The following is a 26,747-nucleotide window of genomic DNA, read 5'->3' as shown; positions in this document are numbered from 1 at the left end:
TGAATGCTTCAAACCAGACATTCGCCACACACTTTTTATACGGAATGTATTAGAGACAGCATTTAGTGCACAACTATGGCAATGTATGATACAACACTAAATAAGTCCAAAAAGCCATGTTTGGGATAGTGGGGGGAAAAATAAGATTATTAGGCTACATAAATAATAATATCCCAACAGATCGGTTACACATAAATCATATTTTTGGCAGTATACAGCTCCCTTTTAAAAGTAACCAATTCTCAAGGATATCATGTCAAACAAAACAACTTGTTACAATCTGGTGGTTGTCTGGTACTCTCATATACAAATTAATTAGGGGGAGAAAACAAAGATTCATCTTCATGAAGTGCTGTCCATAAATATTGCCAATGCTCTGGTTATTGATATACACATTCTTGAAAGAAAATGTAAAAATATCTCTGCATCACTGAGCCAGCTCCCCATAGGGCTTCGTCATTGGTTGTACAGCCTCACAATAAGCCGATAGGGATGCATTATTTGAGGACAAGGGGTGTTACAAAGGTTCCGCCATCTGCTCTTGTCTTCAACGTGAGCTCTAGGTGGATAAAACCCAATACAACAGCGAGGACAAAATATCCTCAATAAATAAAATAGTAATTTCTTTCCTCAACAGAAAATGTGTGTTTTTCCACTTGATATGAAGCAGTTCTATATTAATTTGGTATATTTCATAGTTGTCCAATGTGGGTATCTTGCAGTGGAGAGTGACAGGTTTGAAAACAGTCCCTTTCACTGCGAAGGCACATGGGCCAGCTGCAGGTTGGGTCTCTCTGGGCTACCGCCGTCTTGGTCCACATCTGAGCTGTGCTCATCAGAGCTCTCAGTCTCTGAACAGTCATGGGGCACATTCTCATATGCCTCCTCATCCATTAGCTCTTCTTTCACGCTGAGAAGAAAAGTAATGATAAGGAAGAAATGTACTTATAATGAATTATGAAACATTTCTCCTCTATCAAATCTAGTTTTGAATGGTGATAGAACTCACAGAGGGTGAATTGGGTACTGCTCTTCACTGCTGTCACTGTAGGATCCATTCCCATACCAGAGAGCTGCATTCATCTCCTCCTGCTGGAACAGAGAACATAAAGGGAGCTCCTATAGAGGCTGGGTTGAATGGAGGTATACTACTCTCTAGCCATTCAGCCTGAAAAGACACGCCATAGGTTTATCAAGGGCCGGTGCCAGAAAAAATAAGTTGGATGGGCATTTGATTTCCATAGGCGGGGCACCTTAAAAAAAATATATATATTTAGGGGACCTCCAATGTGTGCACGCACACGCTTGCAAATGATTGTTTTCATGGGTGTTAAAGACCATGGGCAGCTCGTGAGTTTCAAGTTTGGGGAAGCTAACAATTTATCATACCATTTCTAAACTATCTGCATGCTAGTTATGATTATTTGTATATACGATATGCGCATTTTCATGAAACAGTTTAATTTCGATAACGTTTTCGTTTCTCAAAATCATTGTCATGTGGTTAATCGTAAAAATCTGAATTAAAATGATAAAAATCTAAAAGTTAAAATTCAACTAATGCAAGAACACCAGCCTCTGCCATATGGACACATTGATACACCGTGGCCCATTGGCGGCTAAAGAAATTAGTGTATGGAACTAGCCTATAGGCCAATGCAGTAGTAGGGCTACAATTTCCATCGTCAACCAAGTAAAATAGGTAGACATAAAGCCGACAAATAAAAACATCCTGATGAATGCGATTGAAAGAACTTGAATTTTCATCTCTACTCCACCTGTATGCCTCCCTTTCTATTTAATTAGCCTATTCCGGGCCCTCAGTGTTTCCGGTACCAGTGAGCACCGTACTGACAGCAGTTTTTTTTAAATTACGTTTCCACTGAATATATGGGGTCACCAGATCATGATATATTTGCTCTTTCACACCGAGGCTTGATGATTATCGAGGCCAGGAGTGTTGGAAAGATTTTTCAAATACTGTGAGGAACTACTATCATTTGCAATGGCTGTAGGCTTCGTTGCCTTACTGTGTGAGGTAAAAAAAAAAAAGTTTACTGAGAAGCTCAGTTTATTATTAGTAGTGTACGTGGTGAGTTAAGACAATCAGAAATCAAAATGGGCACTTTCCTACATTTGCACACAGCAGGCCTACTACTAGCGTGCTCAGGCGCGTGCTCCCTCACCGTTATCAGGACAGAGAAATCAGACATGCTCATTGCTCACATGAAGCACTCCAAATAAAAGACAATGGAAAAGTTTACAAAACTCTTAAATTATGGTTATGAAATAAACCTAAACTTGTGTTGCAGAGTTCACAATCTGCTAATAATGTTTCCACTCAGAATGAGAATAGTAAACGACAAATTGTTACATGCATTAACAGAAATGTATGTAACCAAATGACAGGGATTGCCGGTATATTCACTAGACCTACTGGTGACATACAGTTGAAGTCAGAAGTTACACCTTAGCCAAATACATTTAAACTCAGTTTTTCACAATTCCTGACATTTAATCCTAGTAAACATTCCCTGTTTTAGGTCAGTTAGGATCACCACTTATTTTAAGAATGTGAAATGTCAGAATAATAGTCGAGAGAATGATTTATTTCAGCTTTTATTTCTTTCATCACATTCCCAGTGGGTAAGAAGTTTACATACACTCAATTAGTATTTGGTAGCATTGCCTTTAAAATTGTTGAACTTGGGTCAAATGTTTTGGGTAGCCTTCTACAAGCTTCCCACAATAAGTTGGGTGAATTTTGGCCCATTCCTTCTGACAGAGCTGATGAAACGGAGTCAGGTTTGTAGGCCTTTCTTACATTTTGGAAGACCCCTTTGAGACCAAGCTTTAACTTCCTGACTGATGTCTTGAGATGTTGCTTCAATATATCCACATAATTTTTCTGCCTCATGATGCCATCTTTTTTGTGAAGTGCACCAGAAGCTCCTGCAGCAAAGCACCCCCACAACGTGATGCTGCCAACCCCATGATTCACAGTTGGGATGTGGTTCTTCAGCTTACAAGCCTCCCCCTTTTCCCTCCAAACATAACGATGGTCATTATGGCCAAACAGTTCTATTTTTGTTTCATCAGACCAGAGGACATTTCTCCAAAAAGTACAATCTTTGTCCCTATGTGCAGTTGCAAACCGTGGCTTTTTAATGGCGGCCTTTCAGGTTATGCCGATATAGGACTCGTTTTGCCGTGGATCTAGATGCTTTTGTACCTGTTTCCTCCAGCATCTTCACAAGGTCCTTTGCTGTTGTTCTAGGATTTATTTGCACTTTTCGCATCAAAGTACGTTCATCTCTAGGAGACAGAACGCGTCTCCTTCCTGAGCGGTATGGCGGCTCCGTGGTCCCATGGTGTTTAAACATACGTAATATTGTTTGTACAGATGAACGTGGTACCTTCAGGCATTTGGAAAATGCTCCCAAGGATGAACCAGACTTGTGAAGGACTACACATTTTTTTGAGATCTTGACTGATTTCTTTGGATTTTCCCATGATGTCAAGGAGTTTGAAGGTAGGCCTTGAAATACATCCACAGGTACACCTCCAATTGACTCAAATTATGTCAATTACCCTATCAGAAGCCATGACATCATTTTCTGGATTTTCCAAGCTGTTTAAAGGTACTTAAGTGTATGTCAACTTCTGACCCACTGGAATTGTGATACAGTGAATTATAAGTGAAATATTCTGTCTGTAAACAATTGTTGGAAAAATGACTTGTGTCATGCACAAAGTAGATGTCCTAACCGACTTGCCAAAACTATAGTTTGTTAACAAGAAATTTGTGGTGGTTGAAAAACTAGTTTTAATGACTCCTAAGTGTATGTAAACTTCCGACTTCAACTGTATATATGGGCGATTGGAAATGATGCAGACAATTACATTGATGGAAGCTACAATCTGCAATATTAAAGCTGATCAATATTAAAGGTAATCACAGCTGCTCTTGAAAGCCTGACACAGAATATCATTGGGCTTATTCTGGACAGAGTTTGTGGCGAGAGTGAGCCCTCGTGTTACCTCTTCCTTTCTGCTGAAACTCTCCCAGGAGAAAGCATCCGAGCAAGCGAAACAGCACTCCTCTGTCTTACTATATGTAGACCATCTATCTGACGCTGTCTGGACAGAAATAGTATGACGTGCCATATTGCTTTTGTTCAGACAGCATCAGATACACAGTCTACACATACACATACAGAGAGGAACTGTTTCACTCGGATGCCTATCTGAGATGAATGAGTCTTTCTGTCGGCACGCTTCTCGGCCCAATAAATTATCAAGATTTCAATATTTTATTTGGACGGGAAAGGAGGTACAGTATGTGGCCAGGCCCCCTAACGCCGGTCCTGGGTTTAGTACTCAAAGTTGTCAAGAGAGCATTTACCTTAGAAGTAAGGAAAGCTGAGCAGTGACCATGGTCAGTGTTCTCCCTCTTGAGAGACCTGCAGTCACAAATAAACACATGTTCATCTATTCAACACACACTGGGAAATAGAGGGACAACATATCCTCACAAGACACTTTTATTTTAGTTACTAGTGCTGAGCGAATAACCAAAATATCAGTTATTTTCAATTTTTTAAACAACTGAGTGACCGATGTCGATTCAATTATATGAATTCCTTTTAGTTCGGGTTTTTCTGTGAGCTCAATGTGCACATTGCTCTGCAGTTTTTCTAGAGAAAAATCAGATCATGCCCAAACTTAGTTACATGGTTTGTATTAGTATAATACCAACAAAAATGCAGGTTTAACATGTTGAGAAACAGAGACATACATGGAGCTTTACTGGAGATACCGAGCATGTTAAACATACCCTTCACCAGCAGGCTTCTGGGGTCTTCTCCTCTGGAACTCCATCTCATCAACTGTCCACACAGCTCCTTTTACATTCTCCACTCGCACAAAACACTTGTGGAGGCTGAGGTTGTGTCTCACTGCATTCTGCAGAGTCAGAAAGAAGAACATTATTCCATACAAGTTGATCTAATGTAACATTCCTAAAAAACGTAATGAATATGGCATGGCAACTAAACATAGGACAAGGGTATTCATATACATGTAAATTACCCTTTAAATAGACAACGAAATACCTTCCATGTTGCGGCGTTGCGTCTAAAATAGGCAAATGTTCGCGTGAACCAATTGTAGATTTCATTTAGTGTCAGCTGCTTATAGGGGGATTCAAATATTGCCTGGAAAAATGCAAACATTCAATTAGCAAACAATAGACTCACTCCTTACGAATAGCTAACATTTAGTCATTGGAGGGTAAACCAGGGTGAAATAAAAGAAAAGATTCCTTACCTGTCTTATTAGGGCTGCATATGTAAATGGCGGTCTAGCTTCTTTATTCTGAACAATATCTGTTAAGGAATTAACAAGATGTGTTTTATTAAAATCAATGATTGAAGCCATTCAAGTAGATAAACTACCACAGGCATCAAAAAAATGTACCCTACTACCCTCATTAGGTTCAGCACCACTCTGCTAACTCACCTTGATTCATGGTCTTGCTGTATTTCATGGTCTTGCTGTCTGAGTACCATCTCCTTCCAGGGCTCACAGTGAGCAGGGTGTGGGGAGGGAGGATAGAGGAGGAGGTTGGGGGTGGTGTCAGGGGTGTAGAAGGAGCAGTGGCATTTTGAGACAAGCTCATGGAAGGAAGCACCTTGGGAAATGTCACCTGAGAGAAGGAGACATTGGGCACAGGATTCCCCTAGAAAATAAAAAGTAAAGATGAATTTAAAACGCAATACAGAGAACACAGCTGTAGGGAATGCAAACTTGAAGGGTGATTATTTTACCATTGTGGCTAATTCTCGTCTTACTCTGTTAGTAACATGATCTGAATTTAAGACATGCCCACTTTAATACTCCAGAGACTTACCGTTGGGGTTGCTGGTTTGGACTTTTGATCAGAGGATTTGAGGTGAGACATCATGGCTTGCAGACGCTCTTTGTCTTTTTTCAACTTCATTGAGGAGAAGATAAAACAACAAAGATGTCATGTGAAGTTGATTACAGTGAGAAGGTACTGTACAATGAATGGGCTTTATTTAAGCAAACGTCTTGTCTACTGTGTACCTGCAGTTCTAGCTGCTGAACAACCTGCATCTGCACTCGACACTGTGCTGTACTCTTGTCATCCAGTGTATGTTCACTGTTCAGATGCCTGGGGGGAAAACACATTCTATTATAAAACAAGAAAACACTGAAGAAGCCACTAGAACCCAGTGTTACTATTATAGTAAGAGAGATTGACCTTAATTTGTCTCTCTGAGAGATTGAATAGATGAGGAGAAACTCACTTGAGAAAAACTTGAAAGTCTCCAAAGACAGCCTCACAGCCAGACCATTTGCACATGCCGTGTCCATAGAGAGGGTGAGTGTTTTGTGTGCGATTATCCACAGGCCCACTGCAGAGAGACATATATATATATCATCAATGTAACACTTCAGGAAGTGGTTGGACAGATGAGAATGAATAAACACTGTTCCGAAATGACTAATCACCTGTCTTTCTTCTTTAGGATCTGTGATGGATGATTCCCATTGGTGGTGGAATGCTGACTGTGGAGCAGGTTCTTCTGAAGAGTAGCTGGATTCTCACCACCAGAGAGCAGGCTGGTGCCATTCTCACACCCTTTCATTAAACCTTGGAGAAATACACAAGTAATTCAGCCAAATAACTATAATATTCTTGCCCAACAACAACCAAAACAAATGTAGCTGCCTTGCAGCCATGGAGGAGGACAGCAACAACAAACAAAGCATGGGGCAGATACTTGATGGGGGAAGGTATGTTAGATTAGGGTTGGGGCTGAGGGGGTAGACACTTACCCTGAGCTGCAGAGGGGCTCATGGAGGGCAGGACAGACAGGAGACCCTGTCTCTGGAGGCTAAGGAGGTGCTGCTGTTGGACCTGCAGGAGCTGCTGCTGGATGGCCATGTGCTGAGCAGCTAGCTGCTGTAGGGGAGTGGGGAAGAGGTACACATAAGGCCTCAGCAATACTATAATAATACATTGATTTTATATAGCGCTTTGGAACATTTAGATGACAGTAAACTACAGACGTATGACAAAAAATAAGTATGTCGGCCTACCTCTTGGTCTGACTTCCCAGCATGCTTCTGCTGTAGGAGCTGGGCGTTGAACTGGTCCTGCTGTTTCTGGCAAAGATCCTGTATGTGTTGCTGTAGAAAAAAAAGAAGTAAAAAAACACCTTGAGTTAATGGAAGGTCATGAGGAAATACAGTGGTCACGTTCAAGCCATCAGCATCTCACTGGAAGATCCACATGAAAAATAGGTGACGTACAGAGAAATTAACAAAAATTCCTGCTAATATTACAATTGTGAAACAGAACACAATAAAGCATTTACATGTAGATTTGTGTGGTGAATATGATGTAGTTACCTGGTGTAACATGAGTGCTTTCTGCTGCTGGAGCAGGGCCTGGATCTGCTGTGGGTTGAGGACCTGCTGCTGTGTCTGCTGAGGAGTCTCCACCGGGGGGGTCATCATAGACACTGAAACTGTAACCTGCCAACACACAAATACAGATGAGCACAGATTAGACATAGCCATACCGGAAAATAACAGAAAAACAAAATGCCAACAACACCATTGAAGTGGTTTTTTTACATTTTAAAACCAAAACATATGAACAACCTTTGCTAGGCATCCAGCAATTACCCCTCCCTTTCTGCCTAACACCCACAGCTATGGGGATGTTTACAGTAAATATAATAATTAAAGCCAAATAAATTCACTGCACAAAAATATAAATGCAACGTGTAAAGTGTTGGTCCAATGCGTCATGAGCAGAAAAAAAAAAAAATGCCATAAATGTTCCATTCACACAAAAATATTATTTCTCTCAAATTTGGTGCACAAATGTGTTTACATCCCTGTTAGTGAGCATTTCTCCTTTGCCAAGATAATCCATCCACCTGACAGGTGAGGGATATCAAGAAGCTGATTAAAACAGCATGATCATTACACATTGGGTGGGCCTATGCCCTCCCAGGCCCACCCATGGCTGCACCCCTGCCCAGTCATGTGAAATCCATAGATTAAGGCCCAATTTATTTATTTCAATTGACTGATTTCTGTATATGAAATGTAACTCAGTAAAATCTTTGAAATTGTTGCATGTTTCGTTTATATTTTTGTTTAGTATAGATAAAAAATGAATACAAAGCCAGGGATGCATGGCAAGTTTAGCAAAAACAGAACTGCATTGCATTTTAGAGCCTCACACTTACAATACTTTTTGTAAAAATATCGTCGGATACACATAATATTCAAATGTAAACTTGCGTACTTGCAGGAACTTGGGGGTTCCTGGGGCCCAGAGTTATTCTTGATCTGATAGTAGGCTATTCTAACCAACTCTGGACCCTAGTTGTAGTGTATGACATAAATCAGCTAGAAAAAATATAAAAAAACATTCATAAACTGTTTTATATGGGCTATGATGGGACCAGATTTATTAAGTCATATGGTATAAAATTTGACAAAAACGATCAGGGCTGAGCTCTCTGTATGGCTGGTTGCATCGTGTAGATACTCATATAGCATGTCATCACTATTGTATTGATTCATTCATTCCAGTCAATCATTTTGGATTAAAAAGACCTACACTACATAACCAAAAGTATGTGGACACCTGCTCGTCGAACATCTCATTCCAAAATCATGGGCACTCAGAGATCCTGTTCTATGAGCTTGTGTGGCCTACCACTTTGCGACTGAGCCGTTGTTGCTCCTAGACGTTTCCACTTCACAATAACTAATAAAGTCACTGAGCTCTTCAGTAAGGCCATTCTACAGTCAATGTTGGACTATGGAGATTGCATAGCTGTGTGCTCGATTTTATACACCTGTCAGCAACGGGTGTGGCTGAAATAGCCGAATCCACTATTTTGAAGGGATGTCCATATACTTTTGTATATATAGTGTAGGTTGCCTTGCCACCCGAAGTGTGAATATAAAATCACTTTCTCAGAACACAAATAAATGGGCCTATTTTAGGCTATAAAAACATGACATTACGTTTCCCCTGGCCAAGCCCAGATGGGATCAGAGCGCATAGGCTTCTCTGGCTACCTGCAGCTGTGGTTGTCGTCAGTAGGCTGTAGTTGGTCAGACTGAAGCACAGACTAATTGTGCACGTTGACAAATCATCAGTCTTTTTATTAAACTAATTTGGTGGCGGGTATAGACTTCCATATAAAACAGCTTGTCGTGGTGAATTCAGTTATACTCACGTTTCCTGTCACAATTCGCTTTTACCACATTCAATTATTTTCATGATATTGTTAAAAATGAAGCCTGGTTTGTTGTGATGTTGTAATGTAGGCCTATTGTACTTTATAATAATATGAGAGGGTTAAATCATTTATTTTTGATATGCTAACGTTACTTGATGAAGACATTTTGTTAGCAGTAACTCTGTGCTTTTGTCTTGAAGCTAAAAATGTATTGAGTGTAGCCTACAGACTAGAAAATAAACCATTTAAATTGACTGCACATACATGCTTGTGAATTGTTGCAGTGTAATATGGTTTGGGTGCATTATTCAACAGCGTAATATGTTTTAGAATAAACTTTTGTCAATGTTGAATAGTTTGTGCTTTCTGGCTAGTGGCTGTGATATTTACGGTCAATTTGACCTACGGACCAAGATTGTCATGTGGCCAGCCACAACGAAAGGTAAGGCAAGGATGTAATGTGAATTGAAAAGTTGAATTCTCTTTCGCCACCCGCTCCATATCTCCATGTGGGAATAGGGCCTTAATTAAGGTCTGAACCACAAACAAACAATTCCCACTAAGGCTGGCTCTGTTTGGGATCCAGTAAACAAACTGCTGGAGGATGTCACATACACTCTAGGCTAACAATAACAGTGGATTGCCAAGGAGATGGCCCTTTCCCACACGGACTAAACATGCTCTGATGCTCATCAAGATCCTTAAAGACCTATACCCTGGAGCAGATACTGAGGATAAACTCATGGCTTACATGACTTAAAGCAGAAGGTAAAATAATTGCATCAGCTGGACTTAAAGTCTGCTGTACAGAAGAAAAAAAACTTCAGAGAGCCAGATAGGGCCAGTTAGTCACTGTATATGGTATGGGAAAGGCTCGTCTTTTGTATGCACAACATCAGCAAAACCTAATCCTGCACCTAATCCTTGTTTCCATGACGTCAGGGCAGACCAGCCCAAACATCTTTTGTTATTATTATTGTTGATGTGACAGAAACCCACATACCCATGAAGGACAATGTAAACACTGGGCTAGTCCTCAAAGAGAGGTATGTGCTCTATGACTAATGTTGCCAAAAACAAGTTACATCCCTTTTCTGAAACCCAGAAAATATAATCCCTTTTCATATAACAGACCCTTATACTTAATCTCTCCCTGAACTGAGATTTAACAAACCGTATGTAACCAAACTCAACTGAGACATACACAAACCAGCAATGCACAAAGGAATATAATCTACAAGACCAGAGTAAGAAAAATGCTTGGAAGAGGCAATAAAGAGCTAAGGACATTTTCATATGATTTAAGTAAATTACCTTTGATTATACAGTACAATAACATTATAAATATGTTAGGTAGTAGTGACACTTTGCAAATTCACTAACTAACACAGTCACAATTACTATCTTGGTTGTTAGTTTACACAGATATGCGATGACCAGTGTTTCACTTTAACGTAGTCCTTTTCATCCAGCAAATTCTACTAATGTATATACCAGTAAACATAGAGCGTTATCTATCTACATGTAGAAATAGGCTAGTTGACCAAAATACAATAATAAAGCTGACAAACCTGACCAACTCCATTTACAGTGGTCGTCTTTGGCAGTTAGAGACGCAGGGTGGAGAAAGACAGAGCAGTAAGCCGAGCACAACATTACACTGTCTGGCAGTCTGACAAAGTGCTTGTGTGCATAAACAAAACTAACCAATAACACAGATCTATCCTTCTCCACCAATCACAAAGTGTCTCAGCAGTCTCTGTCTGCAGCACTACAGTTGGCTCAAAGTTCAGTGAGAGATATCCTACCTATCATACAAACAAAGAAAGATGCTAAATGTGACAATTTGAGAACCCATATGCTTTAGTTGTGGAAAGTAAGCATGTGGCACACTTTATAAAATACGTTTGGTAACCTGGTTTTGCTGCTGACTGTCAGCCCCAGAACCCTCTGGAGTTAGTGGCTTAGCACTCAGATAATCATCCTTCTCAACACTGTCCCCATTCTCCGTCTGATTGGCTGGACTGGTGCAGGCTGTCTGTTCTGACCCAGACTCATGCATCTGGACTCACTGACCTGAGAACAGAACAAGAACAAGAGAGCTGCTGTAAACCTCATGTAAATCCACAGTGACTTTCCACAACACAATTTTTTTTGTTGGAACAATTACATATGCACATGGGCAATTCCACGATAACGGAATTAAGCTTGAATTCAGATTGCCCATATAACTACATGCACATGGACTACTTTGAACAATTTACACAGAAATTTCACAAAAACACATTTACTGAACAAACTGTGTAGATGCTAAATTTGGTAACAGAATTACGTTAAAATCTCCCTCAGTTTTTTTTGTTCAACCACATTCTCCAAAAAAGCTGAAATATCAGCTCTGAAATAAGATTCAAAGAGGTCTGCAGAAAGAATGGGGTGTCAGCTACATGACACCTTGAGTTCGAAAATATATTTTGGTTACTGAACTACAGTAGGGGAAGTGGATTTAATGCAATTACATCCTGATCTGTACTATACAGAAATGCATAATTATGGACATGAATATCATTCTCTTCATGGTGATGTATCCTGAATAGGTACATAAAAGTAGAAATATGCAATATCCTTATTTTGCATATTTGGGTATAATGCTTCACACTAGCTGTTATTGTAATGAGCGCCGCCCCCAAACAAGACCACATCTGAAACAATCAGACGTCTTCGTTTTACAAGTTTAGACATCACAGTACAGCACAGTAGAGTGCGGTAGGTATGTTCAGTACATTATATTGTACTCCACTCTAGTGTGCTCTACTTTTCTGTACTGTTTTGTTCAAACCTGTGAAATATAGAAGCTTATGAAAGGTTCAGATTTGGTCCGGCCAGGGCGGACTGACCAAATTTCAACTTCCATTGATCTTTGGTATCGGTCGATGGTCAGTGGGTGAGGATGCTTGTTACACTAAATGTAAAGTGGGTGGTTGGTAGAAAGAGTCAGAAGAAGACAGACAGACAGACAGACAGACAGACAGACAGACAAAAGGTATGAGCTGAACAGTATGCCAGTGGAAGGAAGGACAGTAGCAGGTGACCCAGCTGTGGTTTGTGAATAGGATTTCCAATTGTAGCCTATTCAATTGCAGTAATTACGTGACTGATTTGGTTACAGAATTACGTGTTTTAATCACTTAATAATTCATAAACAAATAAAAACTAACCAATTGGTAGGTCTACCTTTACTTGTTATTTCTGTGAATGTTCATTATCCTCTCTCATAAGGGAGAGAAATGAGAAAATAACTTTAAAAGATATGGATTTTTGGCAACAGAATTACAAGGCACAAGGCAATGTTTCTTACATTTAAAGAAGGCAAATAATGTCTAACTATAATTTATAGAAGGCTTTCATGTAACATGCTCCTACAAACTTCACATTAGTGCTCATGGTTCCTTTTACATGGAAATGCCCACATGCGGTTTCTTACTGAAGACAATCTTAGAAACATCTTCAATATTGTTGCAGATCAGAGAAAGACAAGATGTTACTCTGCTTTAACTAATCAAGGCAACAGTTTCCCTCTTGCCAACATAAACCGGAGATATTTGTTTAGTAGCTGATTGCTGCCATGGCTACGGTAAACAAAGGGACCCTGGTTCGGTGTTTATGAGTAAACATGTCGTCCTTCTGGAGCAATTTAACATTAACCAGGTGGTGCGATAAACAGATCTGGCAGGTAGCACAATACCGCATTAAAGGGAGGGTCGTGTGTACAGTTGGGGAAGCGTTCGACTCAAATGCAACACAGCTAAAATAAACAGCAAATGTCCCCTCAGCTGAAAACGTAGATTCATCAAATGTATGTATTTATGACTTATCGACTTCTGGAGAAAGCTGAAACATAGGCTAACCTACTGTTAGATACAATATTGCATTGCCTATCAAGTCTGACTTCAGTACCTACTGGCCTTTTCATTCCACAGAAAAACTGATTCCTGTTTATTTTAGGCTACAGCAGCCAAGGGTGTATTTGCACACAAAACAGTGTTTCATCCTAATGCCCTTCAACATTCCCAATGTCGGATCCAGTGCTGCTAGCAAAGCAGACAAGCAACACAAACATGAGGTTTTTAGGGTAGAGGGGAATGTTCTGAATACCTACTTCAACAGTCAGGACCGAAAATATGGGCCTAGTCTATACCACAATGCAACAATGCATTTCAATCCTGACTCTTAGATAAAGCCTAGCCTACCATAGATCTGTAAGACAGATCAATGAGAAAGAAAAATCACATTAAGAATTATAACAAAGCAAACTATAGAAAGGTCAAATTAGTAGAACAATCATCAACGAGAGTTTGGGGTTCTCGCCAAAATATCAAATCAACTGTTATGCACATCTTTACAATAGTACACCATCCTTACCTTGGCAGAAAAGGCACAGCACTGTAGGTGTTCAACTGAGTTCAAAGCAGTAGCGTAAGAAGTGTGTAGCCTATGTGGACTGTGAACACATGAACAGGTGCTGTGGTTTAAAATGCAGGAGTACGCCTGTTTGCATAAACACGAACACTCTGCAAATAGAACAAGGGCAAACCATATGCCCACTGCAATTCCTGTCTGTCCAGGCATACACAATGAATACCTACATTCTGTTAATTTTATTGAATGCACATTGCATTGTCTAATGTTCAGCTCCTTGCTACTTTTTGGGGATCAACATTTCCCCTGTGTTTCCATTGGGAGTTGTCACTCTTTTTAGTCAAAACTATCATTCAGAGCCACAAACAAAAGGCATTGTATGCCTGCACCAAAGCATTAGTAGGGCACTATAAAATCATAGGCGTGGGAAAAACAACATTGGATGTTTTAAGTCCACAACAATGTTTAAACCACATCAGGTGACCACTTTGGAAGTCTGGGAAAAATAGAAGACATTTTTATTTTGGGGTGTAGTTAACCTTTAATGCAAGTGTGCACCAGCAAGAGACCTTTGGTTAGTGATGTTTCTGTAGTGCTCATGTGATTGCAGAGTTTGTTAAGCAAATGGCCTGTGGATTGATGCATATAATCATGGTATCATTCTAACAGGCTAATTGAGAAGGTTATCGGGAAAGCCTTTCCATCTTCACCAGAAGGTAATCATCAGCATAATTGCTAACAGTTACACAAAGTGTAGACATGCATCCCCCACACACGTTTCAGAAAGTTGCAGTAAAATAAAAAATCACTGACGCAATTTTGTTCATGACATGATTAATTTGGGCAAATTAATGAATTGTCAAATAAGTTCAATACATTTAGTTGATTTCCTACAAAGTTCAAAACCTTTTTGAATATTGTTGAATGACATTTTAATGTCTGGATTCCGTGATTCTGTCCGCATTCTCTGCAACGTGGATATTATAGGGCCCTACATACTGTAAGGCTGTCCTTTATAAGTGAATATGTGTTCATCAATCTCTTGCATGCTAAGTTTACCACTCTGGGGAACAATTACCGGATAATGCAAATAGAAATAAGCAAATGTGAAATTCAATCAAATGTTTTCATTGAACATTTGCATAGCTGACCCGCAGGAAGTTTAGCTTTATTGCCATTTTCATAAACAAGGTGGATGATGCTAGACTAGGCCTATATCATCATCTTCTTTGTTGCTGTGGGAGAGACACCACAGGATAGTGATTCTGAAAAGAATATCCACTCAAAGCCATCCAACTCTATCATGAATCAGCTTGAGCAGCAGTATAACATTAAGCATCTGTTCTGTCAGCCAGGTTGACTGGTCCCTACATGATCATAATATGCTGTATGCCAGGGATCATCAATTAGATTCAGTCGTGGGACAATTTCTTCTTGAGTGGATGGTTGGGGGGACGGAACATAATTACAAATAAATTGTAGACAGCAAATTGACCGGAAGAAGCACAAACAGATAAAAAATAAAAAGTTTGACTAAAACATAATCATTTCAAACCTTGCTTACATCCGTGGGAATACTTGAGAACGGATTTTTTAAATTAAAATCACTTGATGTTTTTTTACAGTCTTATGTTCAACAATGAAAATGAAAAATACAACAAGTTCCTGTAAAGATGTTGGGAAATGCAAGATGTCTGGAATTAAAATGACAAGGGAACTCATCACTAGGTGCAAAATGTGGATTTAATATCTTTGAGTTTTTTTTTGTAGAACCACCTGCAACTGGACATGAACATTTCTAAGATATATTTTTTTCTCCATAGAATTGAGAATTAAGAAAATATCATCAATAACAGGTTAGTTAAAATTCCTTGTACGAGGCTTTCCATTAGCAAACCTGTAAAGGGTATGGAGAATCACATATCTTGTAGCAACTTCTAGCCTAAATAACTACATTGGAAACCATGCAAAAATATACAAAACAGCATGGGGTGATAACGTTTCAGCGCATTACATCTAATGTGAATGCTTTAATGACTCCACACCTGCCAGACATACACCTGCCCAACTGAAAACTCTTTGCAGTTGTTATAAGTAAACTCCGGGTTTGGCACAAGACGCTATGGGTATAGTATGTGTGGGGGCCACATTCATCCAGTTTATGGGGGCCACATCCATCCAGTTTATGGGGGCCACATCCATCCATTAATCAGATTGCCAAACACATGGGAACAGAAGAGGGACAGACAATTGGTCTTAAGAGGCTACAAGTTCTTAGCTGGTGTTGTTGAAATGGGGCATTTCACAGCGAGAAAAAAGGAAATGCCAGTGGTGTAATGTACTTAAGTAAAAATTATTTAAAGTACTACTCAAGTTGTTTTTGGGGATAGCTGTACTTTACTATTTATATTGACAACTTTTACTTTTGGTACCTTTATTAAACTAGGCAACTTCACTACATTCGTAAATAATTTTATTCTACTTTTTACTCCATACATTTTCCATGACACCCAAAAGTACTCTTAACATTTTGAATGAATAGTAGGATAGGAAAATGGTCCAATTCCCACACTTATCAAGAGAACATCCCTGGTTATCCCTACTGCCTATGATCTGGTAGACTCACTAAACACAAATGCTGTTTCTAAATGATGTCTGAGTGTTAGTGTGCCCTTGGCTATCCGTAAATTTAAAAATAATATTATTGTGCCGTCTGGTTTGCTTAATATAAGGAATTTGAAATAATTTATACTTTTACTTTTGATACTTAAGTATATGTAAAACCAAATACTTTTAGACTTTTACTCAATTTGTAATTTACTGGGTAAATTTCACTTTTACTTGAGTCATTTTCTATAAAAAATATCTTTACTTTTACTCAAGTATGACAATTGTAGTACTTTTTCCACCACTGGGAAATGCATTGTTTTAGCTAACGTTATCTAGCTAAAGACGGCAAAATATCTACAACATAACTACGGACCATGGAAATGTACTTTTCTAGCTAACGTTAGCTAGCTAGTATTAACGCAGAACAACGAACAGGATAAAACACCGGATGTATAGATGTGAAGCGTCCGCTTGGCGGTTCCACTTACTACCAAATTTGGTAGTGAGAGGAAGCTTAGTGGCCAGCAGTGATTAGAAGAGGGAACAAGATGGATTTTGGCCGAAATTCTGCACATTTTTTCATTGAAACTTTTGAACTCAATAGTTTTCTGTTGCCAGAACTATAATGTTACAAACAGTATGTAAACTTTACCCTTTGCGAAAGTAAAAAAATTAACAAATGCGTTGCTGAGGAGTGCAAAGGCGAATTGAGTTATGTGCACACGCGCACTTCAGAGTAGGCGTTCCCTAACGGAAATAGGCAAATATATGCTAGAACGCGCCAATAGGAACTCACTAATAGTTGCTTGACTCTGCCCAACTCCTTTATTGTTCTGTCCACTATGACTCATTTCTTCCCATTTTTAACGTATGGCTGTGGGCTATCTTGGTTTATTTATAAATACATATTTGGTATTAAAGCTAACGTTAGCTAGCAAGTAAATGTAGCGAACAGCTAGCAGTCGTAGATAGGCAAGTTACCGAACAACATTGGAATTCGTTAACCTTAGCTAGCTATCCAAGAGATCAACCATATTGGTTAGTTAACTCGCTGTTAAAAGCCACTTCGTTGTTGTATAACGTGAATGTTATTTAGCTAAACAACGGGTTGGTATGGTTGTTTACCGCCTATGTTGGCTAGTAGCTGGCTAGGCTAGCTAACGAGATGAATAAATGGCATCAGCTATCCAATAACAGCATTCCACCATTTACTTACCGGGGCATCAATGTGTAGCCTGAGCTACTAGCTAGCTATTTGGCACGTCTTGTTGAGCAAGATAAGAAGCGATTGAAATACACTCACTCAGCAACCACCGTTAGAAAACACAGATAAACAGTTGACACTGGACTGTGCATTTGATGACATCACAGACACCTGATTAAAAAACAAACAAAAAACAGCACCAAAGACCATAGATAAACAAGGCATGATTGTTTAGCATTTAATTTTTCCAACATTTCAAAATCTATCAGCAAAAATATTGATTTTACATTTTGACTGGTTCAATGTAAAAAATAAACAACTTTCAAGACTGAAACCCTTGGAAAACACAAGGCACCATTCCAAAGATTAACGATCAGCTGAGATCTCACCTTGACTGGGCACTATAGTAAAAACTGCCAGAAAGTCCAGCTACATTATGTTCGATTATTTGTTTCTTTCAACAAAAACGTCCCTAATTAATGTGCTTAGTGTTTGAACATGGATGACCTGAGTCACAGAGAAGCTCAATCAACTACAGAGACCGCATCTGATGACAATTACAACCAACAGGTTACAAAACTTAAAAAGCTTAGCAGGGAGCATGCACACACACATGCATGCTTGTGCACACACACTGACAGAGAGAGAGAGGGTTAGAAAGGTCTTTGGTAAAGATAAGTATTCAATCAACCCAAAGCACAGTTCATACATCATATCGTTTTTTGAATTTCAAAATGGTTCTTTTAGTTTGTAGGACTTAAATGAGAACAATATTCATGATAGAAATGTAATAAACACAAAAGTGAAGAAAAAAATTAGAATGAACCAATTGACATGTGCAATTGATATTCTTCAGAAAACTGATACCCATCTAGGCGTAGTCTAGATTCCTTGCTTAGTAATCCTGTTCATTACAGTAAAAATTAAAAAGGCCTGTTGTGCATTTCGGAAACAACAATTGAGTGTGTTTGTACAATGACCCACTGGTGATTACCAAAACACTCAGGGTAAACTAAACTATAGCATTTATCTGGTAACACGCAGAGTGGTGATTTCGTTTTTGTAAAAAAGTTGGTGTTATTTAACAAATCTAACAACCAGTAACAGTTAAGATCCCCCCCCCCGCCAAAAATAAACTACAAACCCCCAAAAACAAATAAATAAAACATTTGAATGTGCAACAATTTTCACATAAAACTGTATGAATAATACTGGCTTGAGGAAAATACTCTCCATTCATTCTAGAATCAGGGAACAATGTAAATTCAATGTAAGATCAGGAAACTGTGAAAACTAAAAGGCTCTGGTAAAAGTGCACTGTTGAGATAAAGTGTGGTTTAGCTAAATATCTTTGTATAAAAACTAACACTAAGGAACATGTATCATTCATCCTAAAATGAAGCCCAGCTATGATATTTGTCTGCCCAAATTGAAGTAATTGTATAACACATTCATGAAAGACAGTAGAGCTCAGAAGATTCAGTCAATTTCCAAGACCAAAAACAACAAAGTGTCAAATGTGCAAAGCTTGCTAATGTCTTGGGCGACCTCCTTCGAAGGCATGGTGCTCCTCATGTGCTGAAATAGAAACAAACACATTAATCTCATGAGTTATCAATAGGCTCATTTATAGTAAGGGAAGAGTAACGTTGTTTTGATGGAGTGAACTAGCACATACTCTACTCTTGTTTTTATCATGTCATACACGATTGAAAGTACTCACGCTTATAAAATACTGCTTTAAAAGTTATCTGTGGAAGAAGTTCATAGATCCTTCCTAGGATGTTTGCTTCATTAGCAAAAAAGGCATTTCCATTCCAGACTTGAACAACATCTTCTCTGTCTCGAACGCTGACACTAACACCAACCACCTCATCCTCTGAAACATAACCAGAGATTTATTTTTCTTCAGATAAACACATCAATACCCTTCAGTATTTTGAAGTACAATTTTACAATGGAATATTGTAAAGCTGTAATACCTTTTACAACTTTACATTTAGTCATTTAGCAGAACCTTAATTTCTCCTGTAAGTCACTCCGGATAAGAATAAATGTCTTTCTCAAGGGCACATCAGTAGATTTTTCACCTAGTCAGCTCAGGCATTCGAACCAGCAACCTTTTAGTTACTGGCCCAATGCGCTTAACCGATAGCCGACTACATTATATTACAAACACACTGTAATACATATAGGGTATTTCATCTTATACATCCAAGTAAAATAATGATTAATAATAACATATCCATTCAGAACAAAAATACATACCATCTAATATAAAATGATAGACAGATGTAAGATTACTTCTCTTTACAAACAATCAAGTAAAGCATCTTCATAAAGCCTGAAAGTTGATATACAGCATAACAGCAGGGTTTCTGAAGCGCAACTCACAGCAATCTCATTTGTTGTCACACATTAAGATGATAATATCTAGCATAACAGAGGAGTGTAGTTGTCATTTAATACTACCCTTCTGTTTGTGCCAAGGTTTAGAGAAATTGCTTTTGGGGTCTTCGTCACCACTACCACCAAATCAAACTTGATTTGTAACATGTGCGGAATACAACAGGTGTTACCGTGAAATGCTTACTTTACAAGCCCTTACCCAACAATGCAGTTCAAGAAAGAGTTTAAAAAATATTTACCAAATAAACTAAAGTAAAAAGAATAAAAAGTAACAATAAAATAATAACTAGGCTATATACAGGGCGTAACAGTACTGAATCAATGTGTGGGGGTACAGGTTAGTCATGGTAATTTTTACATGTAGGTAGGGGTAAAGTGACTATGCATAGATAATAAACAGCGAGTAGCAGCAGTGTAAAGACACTAAATCAAATAGTCCGGGTGGCCATTTGATTAATTGTTCAGCAGTCTTATGTCTTGGGGGTAGAAGCTGTTAAGGAGCCTTTTGGTCCTAAACTTGGCACTCCGGTACCACTTGCCGTGCAGTAGCAGAGAGAACAGGCTATGACTTGGGTGACTGGAGTCTGACTATTCTTTGGGACTTCCTCTGACACCGCCTAGTACAGAGGTCCTGGATGGCAGGAAGCTTGGCCCCAGTGATGTACTGGGCCGTACGGACTACCCTCTGTAGCGCCTTATGGTCAAATGTCGAGCAGTTGCCATACCTGGCAGTGATGCAACCGTTCATACTAAAAGCAAATCCAGGAGATTGAAGTACAGGGTTGAAGGCAAATTAAATATCTCTTTGTGCAGAAAGAATGTCTCCAAACAGAATCTCACACACCTGTTTAAAACCACTACGAAATCCATACATTACTACTAGGTCTGGTTGTGAGACATGCAGAGTTAGAAGGTTAGTAGGTAAACAAAACACTGGTTTATTCTGAATTGGACCCAACTACATTGGAGCAGCTACACACACAGTATGTGATTGACTCAAGACAGATGTCACTAGCGCCACCATTAGAAATGTCCCCCGAGAGAAGATCTACTCATCGCTTTTTTAGAGTTCAGTTAGATAGAGGTTGTGTGATTGGTCCGTGTGATTTCTCTAGTATAACAGCTCTTGATCAGGGTCCAATTAGGTGTGTGAAATACAACGATCTATAAAGTGCACAAGTTGCTGGATAGTCAGCAAGCCGAGGATAATTACTTTGTATATAGGACATCCTCTGACTTTACAGACAGTCTAAAGCAGAGGTTACTGCATATATAGAGAATATGGACTCCTATCAGACAGGTCTCAGGTCTTCAGTATGTGATAATACTGCAGAAGGTCATTAGTATGGGATCTGGTAATACTGAAGCATATCGTAGGTCTTGCTCCTGCTGCTGAGGAAGAAAATCTGGATGACCTTGAAAGCAGCAACCTCATGAGGTTGAGTTGCTGCTTGGGCAGTTTGATGGTCTGTCCTCTGAAGCATGGTAGTCCAGTGTCCAGCATCAGAGTGACTAGAGACACCACTGCATCCATGTAGGACCTGACAGCCAGTTACCCCCCGACACACCTCCATAAACCATTTGAAAGGTATGACCTCCATCTTGCCGCCCATGATCACCACCATCTCATCAGTCAGGAGAACTCTCAAACATGAGCCAAAGTTGATGTGGATAAGCCGTCCCTTGCTGTCCTGCATGATGTTCCTGTTGTGTCCATTTTTGATTTGTAGCAGAAAGAGCAGCAGGGTGTAAGCAGCCATATTACGGATGAAGTTATGAAACGCCTTCTGGAAGGCTAGAGTGGACTCTTCTTCATACTGGTTTCTGAAGTACTCATACATCTCAAAGGCTGTCTGCCCATCTGGTCACGGGATTTACAGTCTGGGATACACTCGATCACACCACACCCAGGGTCGGTAGCCACCACTCTGTAGGGAAACAAAAACAGGTCCAGTCCCACCAGTTGGAAGATGTTCTTAGACAAATGATCTGGAGAGCCAGCACATCCTGTCTGCAGTCATCTTACTTTAAAGATGGCGACCTGCCAGATGATCCTGCAAGTTACGTCTTCGGCCAGCTCCACGTCCTGGGAGTCAGTCTGACAACGCAGATCTTTCCTCTCCAGCTCACTGACCCCACAACACTTCACCTTAAACTTAGCCAGGTACAGGGCCTTGGCAGCACTCTGTATGGGTGTCCTAGACTCATAGTCAATGTCCAGTACAATGACCTCTGGGTTACTGGGCAGGTAGCAGCCTTGCTAGACCTTGTCAAACAGCTTTGAGACATGCCCCCTTCCTCTCATCTCCATTTGGGGTGAGCTTGATGGCGGATACGTTGGTGATTTTGTTGAAGTCAAACTCTCTGGTAGTATTTAACTGCACCATACCGAGCCTATTATCTCCTCAATCATCTCCCCCAAAAGATCCCTGATGTCAGGGTCTTTGTGGTGTGCCTCCTCATTCAGGTAGATGTTAGTCTTCATGTTCCAGATGAACTAGCAGGCCAAGAGCTGAGACTTCTGGGCCACCCACTGGATGTACTCTCTCGTATAGCCCATCTTGTCATAGCGCAGGACCTGAACAATCTGAGGAATGTAGAACAGGATGGCATCCGAAGGCCCAGAAACCATTGGATGAGCATGGCATTTCACAGAGTTATTCTGTATGGTTGACGGACTCATTAGACATGACTGTACAAGTTGATAACAGACCATGTAAACCAAAACCCACAGTTGGAGTCTGAAAAACACTGCACATGATGTACTCTCTCCCTTCACACTCTTACCTGAAGCACAGTAATCAGTAAATTGCTCCCCAATAGTGGCCAGCAGTAACTCCTTCCATACAGCAGGCTGGGGAAATGAAGACACATTGAGTATGTAACCAACACTACACACATTTACTCAACAAACATGATAAATGACATTTGTATGAATTATAAAAAAATAACAGATTACTTGTATCATACTTACAGTGCTTTCTTTGGGTACTTTCATTTTCCAAACTCCCCCCTTTGCATTACTCTCTTCTTCCCTGGATAAAAAAGACAATAGTTAAATGAAAGGTCATTTAATATAATTATGCATAGACTTGTGTTTATGTACAAATTAGGTGAGTTTAGGCTCACCAGAGTGGTCTTCTCTCCCCTCTCATTAGGTGATAGCTACATCTCAGTGGTAGGCTGGACACTCCAGGTATATTGTTGTACACACTCCAAAAGCTCTATTCAAAAAGATGCAAGGGAAAATAGGTTCTGTACCATGATTATCAAATTCATATTATTGCTGCATTACTGTTGAAAAACACAAAGCCATAACATAGAGTACAGTACATGTGTATGTATAATAATAATGTGATGGCAGATCTTAAAACGCTCAACTAAACTAACACGCAAACCTTACCTGAACTGTTTGCACAGTGTAGATTTTTTTCAGACCTGATTCACATTCTGCTGCCGTTGTTCCTGGTAAAGATCTGGAGGAAAGATAAACAAAACATTAGTGCTGAGTGATTAACTGAAATGTTTTTCGATGACCGATGGCGTTTCTCTAGAGAGATCTGAGACATGTTATGATCTACAATGATCATAACATGATCAGAATACATTGCGCATGCAGCTGCTCGTTGTCGTTGGTTCTAGCCAAGCAAGCCTGTGGGGCCCAAGCACCGTGGTATAATAAAAACTGGAGACTCATGTTAGACTACGTCACATGCGCACTATAGCACTCCGTGCGCACAAGGAGCAGTGCGAGCAGCGACGACGCGATCACGTATTCCAAAAACATGACAGACATTGGATGAATCTAACAAGTTAGATGCAGTGCCTTAGACGGCTGCGCCACTAAGTTAAAGTGGAGCCCAATAAGTTAAAGTAAATGGACAGTCATTACCATCACTTTGTTTATTCTGTGTTGTTACAGCATTTAACCCACATAATGCATTTTTAAAATTTATCGAAACCGAAAACTTACAATTTTTTCCAAAACGACCTAGTAATCACTCAGCACAACATCAATATTTAAACAAATGTATAACTCCGCATCTGTTATGATCTATCTAGCAGTCCTAAAAAGATCCCAAAATGAAACCGAACTCTGAATCGCTCAGCACTACAAAATATCAATATTTAAACGAATGTATCTAGCAATCAGACCTAAAATAACCTGTTTAGTTTTGTACCTATAGCAATCCTTCCTCCCACTCTGTAAACAGGCCTTACTAGATAACTCAGCCAAAAGAGGTTGTGCTCAGAGCAGCCAGGTCGGAGATCAGGTGTCAATCCCCTTTCCACTGGACTCTAGCCCAGCAGTAAACAAGAATGACCCCCTTTAAATTGTCTGCGTTCTCTCTTGACCAGAGACGTACATTGACGGATATACAATTTCAATAAAAACACATTGAAAGGAAATATCTGTATATGCAAAATGATAATCTATGGCCATTATTGTGAAATCCATCACAATGCACATGTTTTTATTAGAAAAACATCTAAATTGAAACCAAGACAGAGAACAATTGCCCACATTAAAGTGTCAATGGATGGCAATAGCCCTAAACAAAAACAGACCAGCCTATGATTTGACTTTTAGTCTTGAGATTGGAAATAAACACTTTCACCACTAGGCCGATGTTTCAAAAAAAAATATGTTTACAACAAATCAGAGGGCCAAGTGCTTTCTCCAACCCAAGGTCTTAACAGACTATGCCCCAACACAATCACTCAGTGTTCATGAAAATAGACAAAGTCCAATTTCTGCAGGTCATGTGTACACCTCCCATAATACAATACTATTTACAAATACAGTGAAGCAGTGATCTGAAGTTTTAAAATAAATCAAAGACTGAGTTTGAGAACATGTTCTAATGGTGCGCATGGTATCAAATCACCAGAGAAATAAGAAACAATGTATCGTGATTGCGAAAACAGACTTATAGTCAAGTGTAATAATCATATAATGTATAATGAATATGGTAGTCATCTTGCCTTTCTGCGGCGTTATACGCATAACTGATTGCAAGGCCTACTCCTTTGTTTTGGCAAGAAGGCTTTCTAGCTATCGCAAATGCAATTTTGTTGACAAACTCATCCCATGAAAGCATAGAAAGAATCGCCATTAAGTCCACGTAATGATAAAATGGTGAGCTTACCTATCAAGCCAAAAAGTCCACGGAGAATGTAATGGGAGAGTGCCGTTTCCATCGTTCGTGATGTTCTCCAATTCTCTTTCGTCGATATGGATGTTACGTTCGGGGGAGTTTTGACTTACTGTTTTGTTCAATTGCAGATCCGGGACAGCAGGAACTGCCATTTCCTTGCTTGTAAAAAATGATCGATTTGATTGTTTTTTAAAAGATCTCGTTTTCCCTTTTGATTGTATAGGAAGTGCCTACTCTGCTGACTCATTCGTCGCTTCACTGTTCTGCCGCCACAACAGTAAAATGACGTATTGCTGTCTGCAGACCAAACGTTCTTGCCAAAAGCGGCAGGCGCGATGCTGTATAATATAATATATTTGTTCTCTACTTTTCACAGTCCATTACACAAACATCAATAAAGTAAATATGTCTAAATCATCCAGAATTATCATAATATTCAATCAGTATGGCCAGTATGGGTACCAGTCTGTTAATCTAACATTCCACACCTTGAACTCCATGTCATTATGCTAAAGTTTATCATGACAGGAGTGGCAAAGAGTAGAATAAACTAAACAAACTGGTACTCAGACTAAAACATCTAAGCATGACAGTGATATTTTCAGTGACAATTGCATCTGCCAATATAAAATAGATGGATGAATTGAATGTGTAAATGAACATTATAAATGCCCTTTATAATCAAATACATTTCCATTGTCACATGCTTCCTAAGCAAAAGGTGTAGACTAACAGTTATAATGCTTACTTACTGTCCTTTCCCAACAATGCAGAATACAAAAAAAAAAAAAAAAAAAACCACAATAAAAACACAAGGAATAAATACACAATGAGCAATGATAGTACCAAGTCGATGTGTAGGGGTACGAGGAAATGGAAGTTGATATGTACATATATAGTGCAAATTGTGTGCAAACTGGTCATGGCTCACATCAACACCATTATCCCAGAAACCCTAGACCCACTCAATTTGCATACTGCACCAACAGATCCACAGATGACGCAATCTCTATTGCACTCCTCACTACCCTTTCCCTCCTGGACAAAAGGAACACCTATAAGAATGCTATTCATTGACTACAGCTCAGCATTCAACAACATAGTGCCCTCAAAGCTCATCACTAAGCTAAGGACCCTTGGACTAAACACCTCCCTCTGCAACTGGATCCTGGACTTCCTGATGGGCTGCCCCCAAGTGGTAAGGGTAGGTAACAACACATCCGCTACGATGATCCTCAACACGGGGGCCCCTCAAGGGTGCGTGCTCAGTCCCCTCCTGTACTCCATGTTCACTCATGACTGCATGGCCAGGCACGGCTCCAACACTATCATTTGCTGATGACACAACAGTGGTAGGCCTGATCATCGACAACGATGAGACAGCCTATAAGGAGGAGGTCAGAGACCTGACTGTGAGGTGCAAGGACAACAACCTCTCACTCAACGTGATCAAGACAAAGGAGATGGTTGTGGACTACAGGAAAAGGAGGACCGTGCACGTCCCCATTCTCATCAACAGGGCTGTAGTGGAGTAGGTTGAAAGCTTCAAGTTCCTTGGCGTCCACATCACCAACAAACTAACATGGTCCAAGCACAGTTCATGCTTGGACCAAGTCGTGAAGAGGGAATGACAAAACCTATTCCCCGCCA

The 26,747-nt window shown here is 39.7% G+C and overlaps 2 protein-coding genes across 6 annotated transcripts; both read right to left on the bottom strand.

Moving 5' to 3' along the window:
• Window positions 1-20: 20 nt before the first annotated feature.
• LOC115132306 (forkhead box protein P1-B-like) lies at window positions 21-17,690 on the bottom strand. 5 transcript variants are annotated; one of them, XM_029664819.1, is made up of 16 exons: window positions 17,629-17,690; window positions 11,215-11,375; window positions 7,441-7,566; window positions 7,129-7,218; window positions 6,865-6,991; window positions 6,538-6,679; window positions 6,333-6,440; window positions 6,109-6,196; window positions 5,912-5,995; window positions 5,521-5,740; window positions 5,329-5,387; window positions 5,115-5,216; window positions 4,838-4,965; window positions 4,406-4,463; window positions 1,010-1,092; window positions 21-910 (listed from the first exon to the last, which is right to left on the bottom strand). In XM_029664819.1, the coding sequence occupies exons 2-16, from the start codon at window positions 11,359-11,361 to the stop codon at window positions 754-756; spliced, it is 1,719 nt and encodes a 572-aa protein (XP_029520679.1). In that variant the 5' UTR covers window positions 11,362-11,375; window positions 17,629-17,690; the 3' UTR covers window positions 21-753. The 5 variants fall into 5 exon arrangements, with proteins under 5 accessions (XP_029520679.1, XP_029520678.1, XP_029520677.1 ...); XM_029664818.2 differs by having other exon boundaries at window positions 17,542-17,672; XM_029664817.2 differs by having other exon boundaries at window positions 13,719-17,666.
• A 63-nt stretch (window positions 17,691-17,753) lies between these two features.
• LOC115132307 (eukaryotic translation initiation factor 4E type 3-like) lies at window positions 17,754-25,398 on the bottom strand. The gene is made up of 7 exons (XM_029664822.2): window positions 25,089-25,398; window positions 23,342-23,414; window positions 23,068-23,162; window positions 22,913-22,973; window positions 22,726-22,792; window positions 19,253-19,408; window positions 17,754-19,107 (listed from the first exon to the last, which is right to left on the bottom strand). Exons 1-7 carry the CDS (start codon window positions 25,247-25,249, stop codon window positions 19,061-19,063), a joined length of 660 nt encoding a protein of 219 aa, XP_029520682.1. The 5' UTR covers window positions 25,250-25,398; the 3' UTR covers window positions 17,754-19,060.
• Window positions 25,399-26,747: the final 1,349 nt, after the last annotated feature.

This window comes from Oncorhynchus nerka, linkage group LG7 (assembly GCF_034236695.1).
Source record: "Oncorhynchus nerka isolate Pitt River linkage group LG7, Oner_Uvic_2.0, whole genome shotgun sequence".
Taxonomy (NCBI): Eukaryota; Metazoa; Chordata; class Actinopteri; order Salmoniformes; family Salmonidae; genus Oncorhynchus; species Oncorhynchus nerka.
This window is presented reverse-complemented; position numbering and strand designations above follow the sequence as displayed.

Coding starts and splice junctions, on each gene's coding strand:
- LOC115132307 (XM_029664822.2), bottom strand. CDS start 25,249: ATGGCAGTTCCTGCTGTCCCGGATCTGCAATTGAACAAAACAGTAAGT. Junction 23,163..23,341: donor ACACTGTGCAAACAGTTCAG/GTAAGGTTTGCG, acceptor CTTTTTGAATAG/AGCTTTTGGAGTGTGTACAA. Junction 19,409..22,725: donor TACTGATTACTGTGCTTCAG/GTAAGAGTGTGA, acceptor GTTATGTTTCAG/AGGATGAGGTGGTTGGTGTT.
- LOC115132306 (XM_029664819.1), bottom strand. CDS start 11,361: ATGCATGAGTCTGGGTCAGAACAGACAGCCTGCACCAGTCCAGCCAAT. Junction 7,567..11,214: donor ACAGTCAGCAGCAAAACCAG/GTTACCAAACGT, acceptor GTGTGTTGGCAG/GTTACAGTTTCAGTGTCTAT. Junction 6,197..6,332: donor GACTTTCAAGTTTTTCTCAA/GTGAGTTTCTCC, acceptor TTTTCCCCCCAG/GCATCTGAACAGTGAACATA.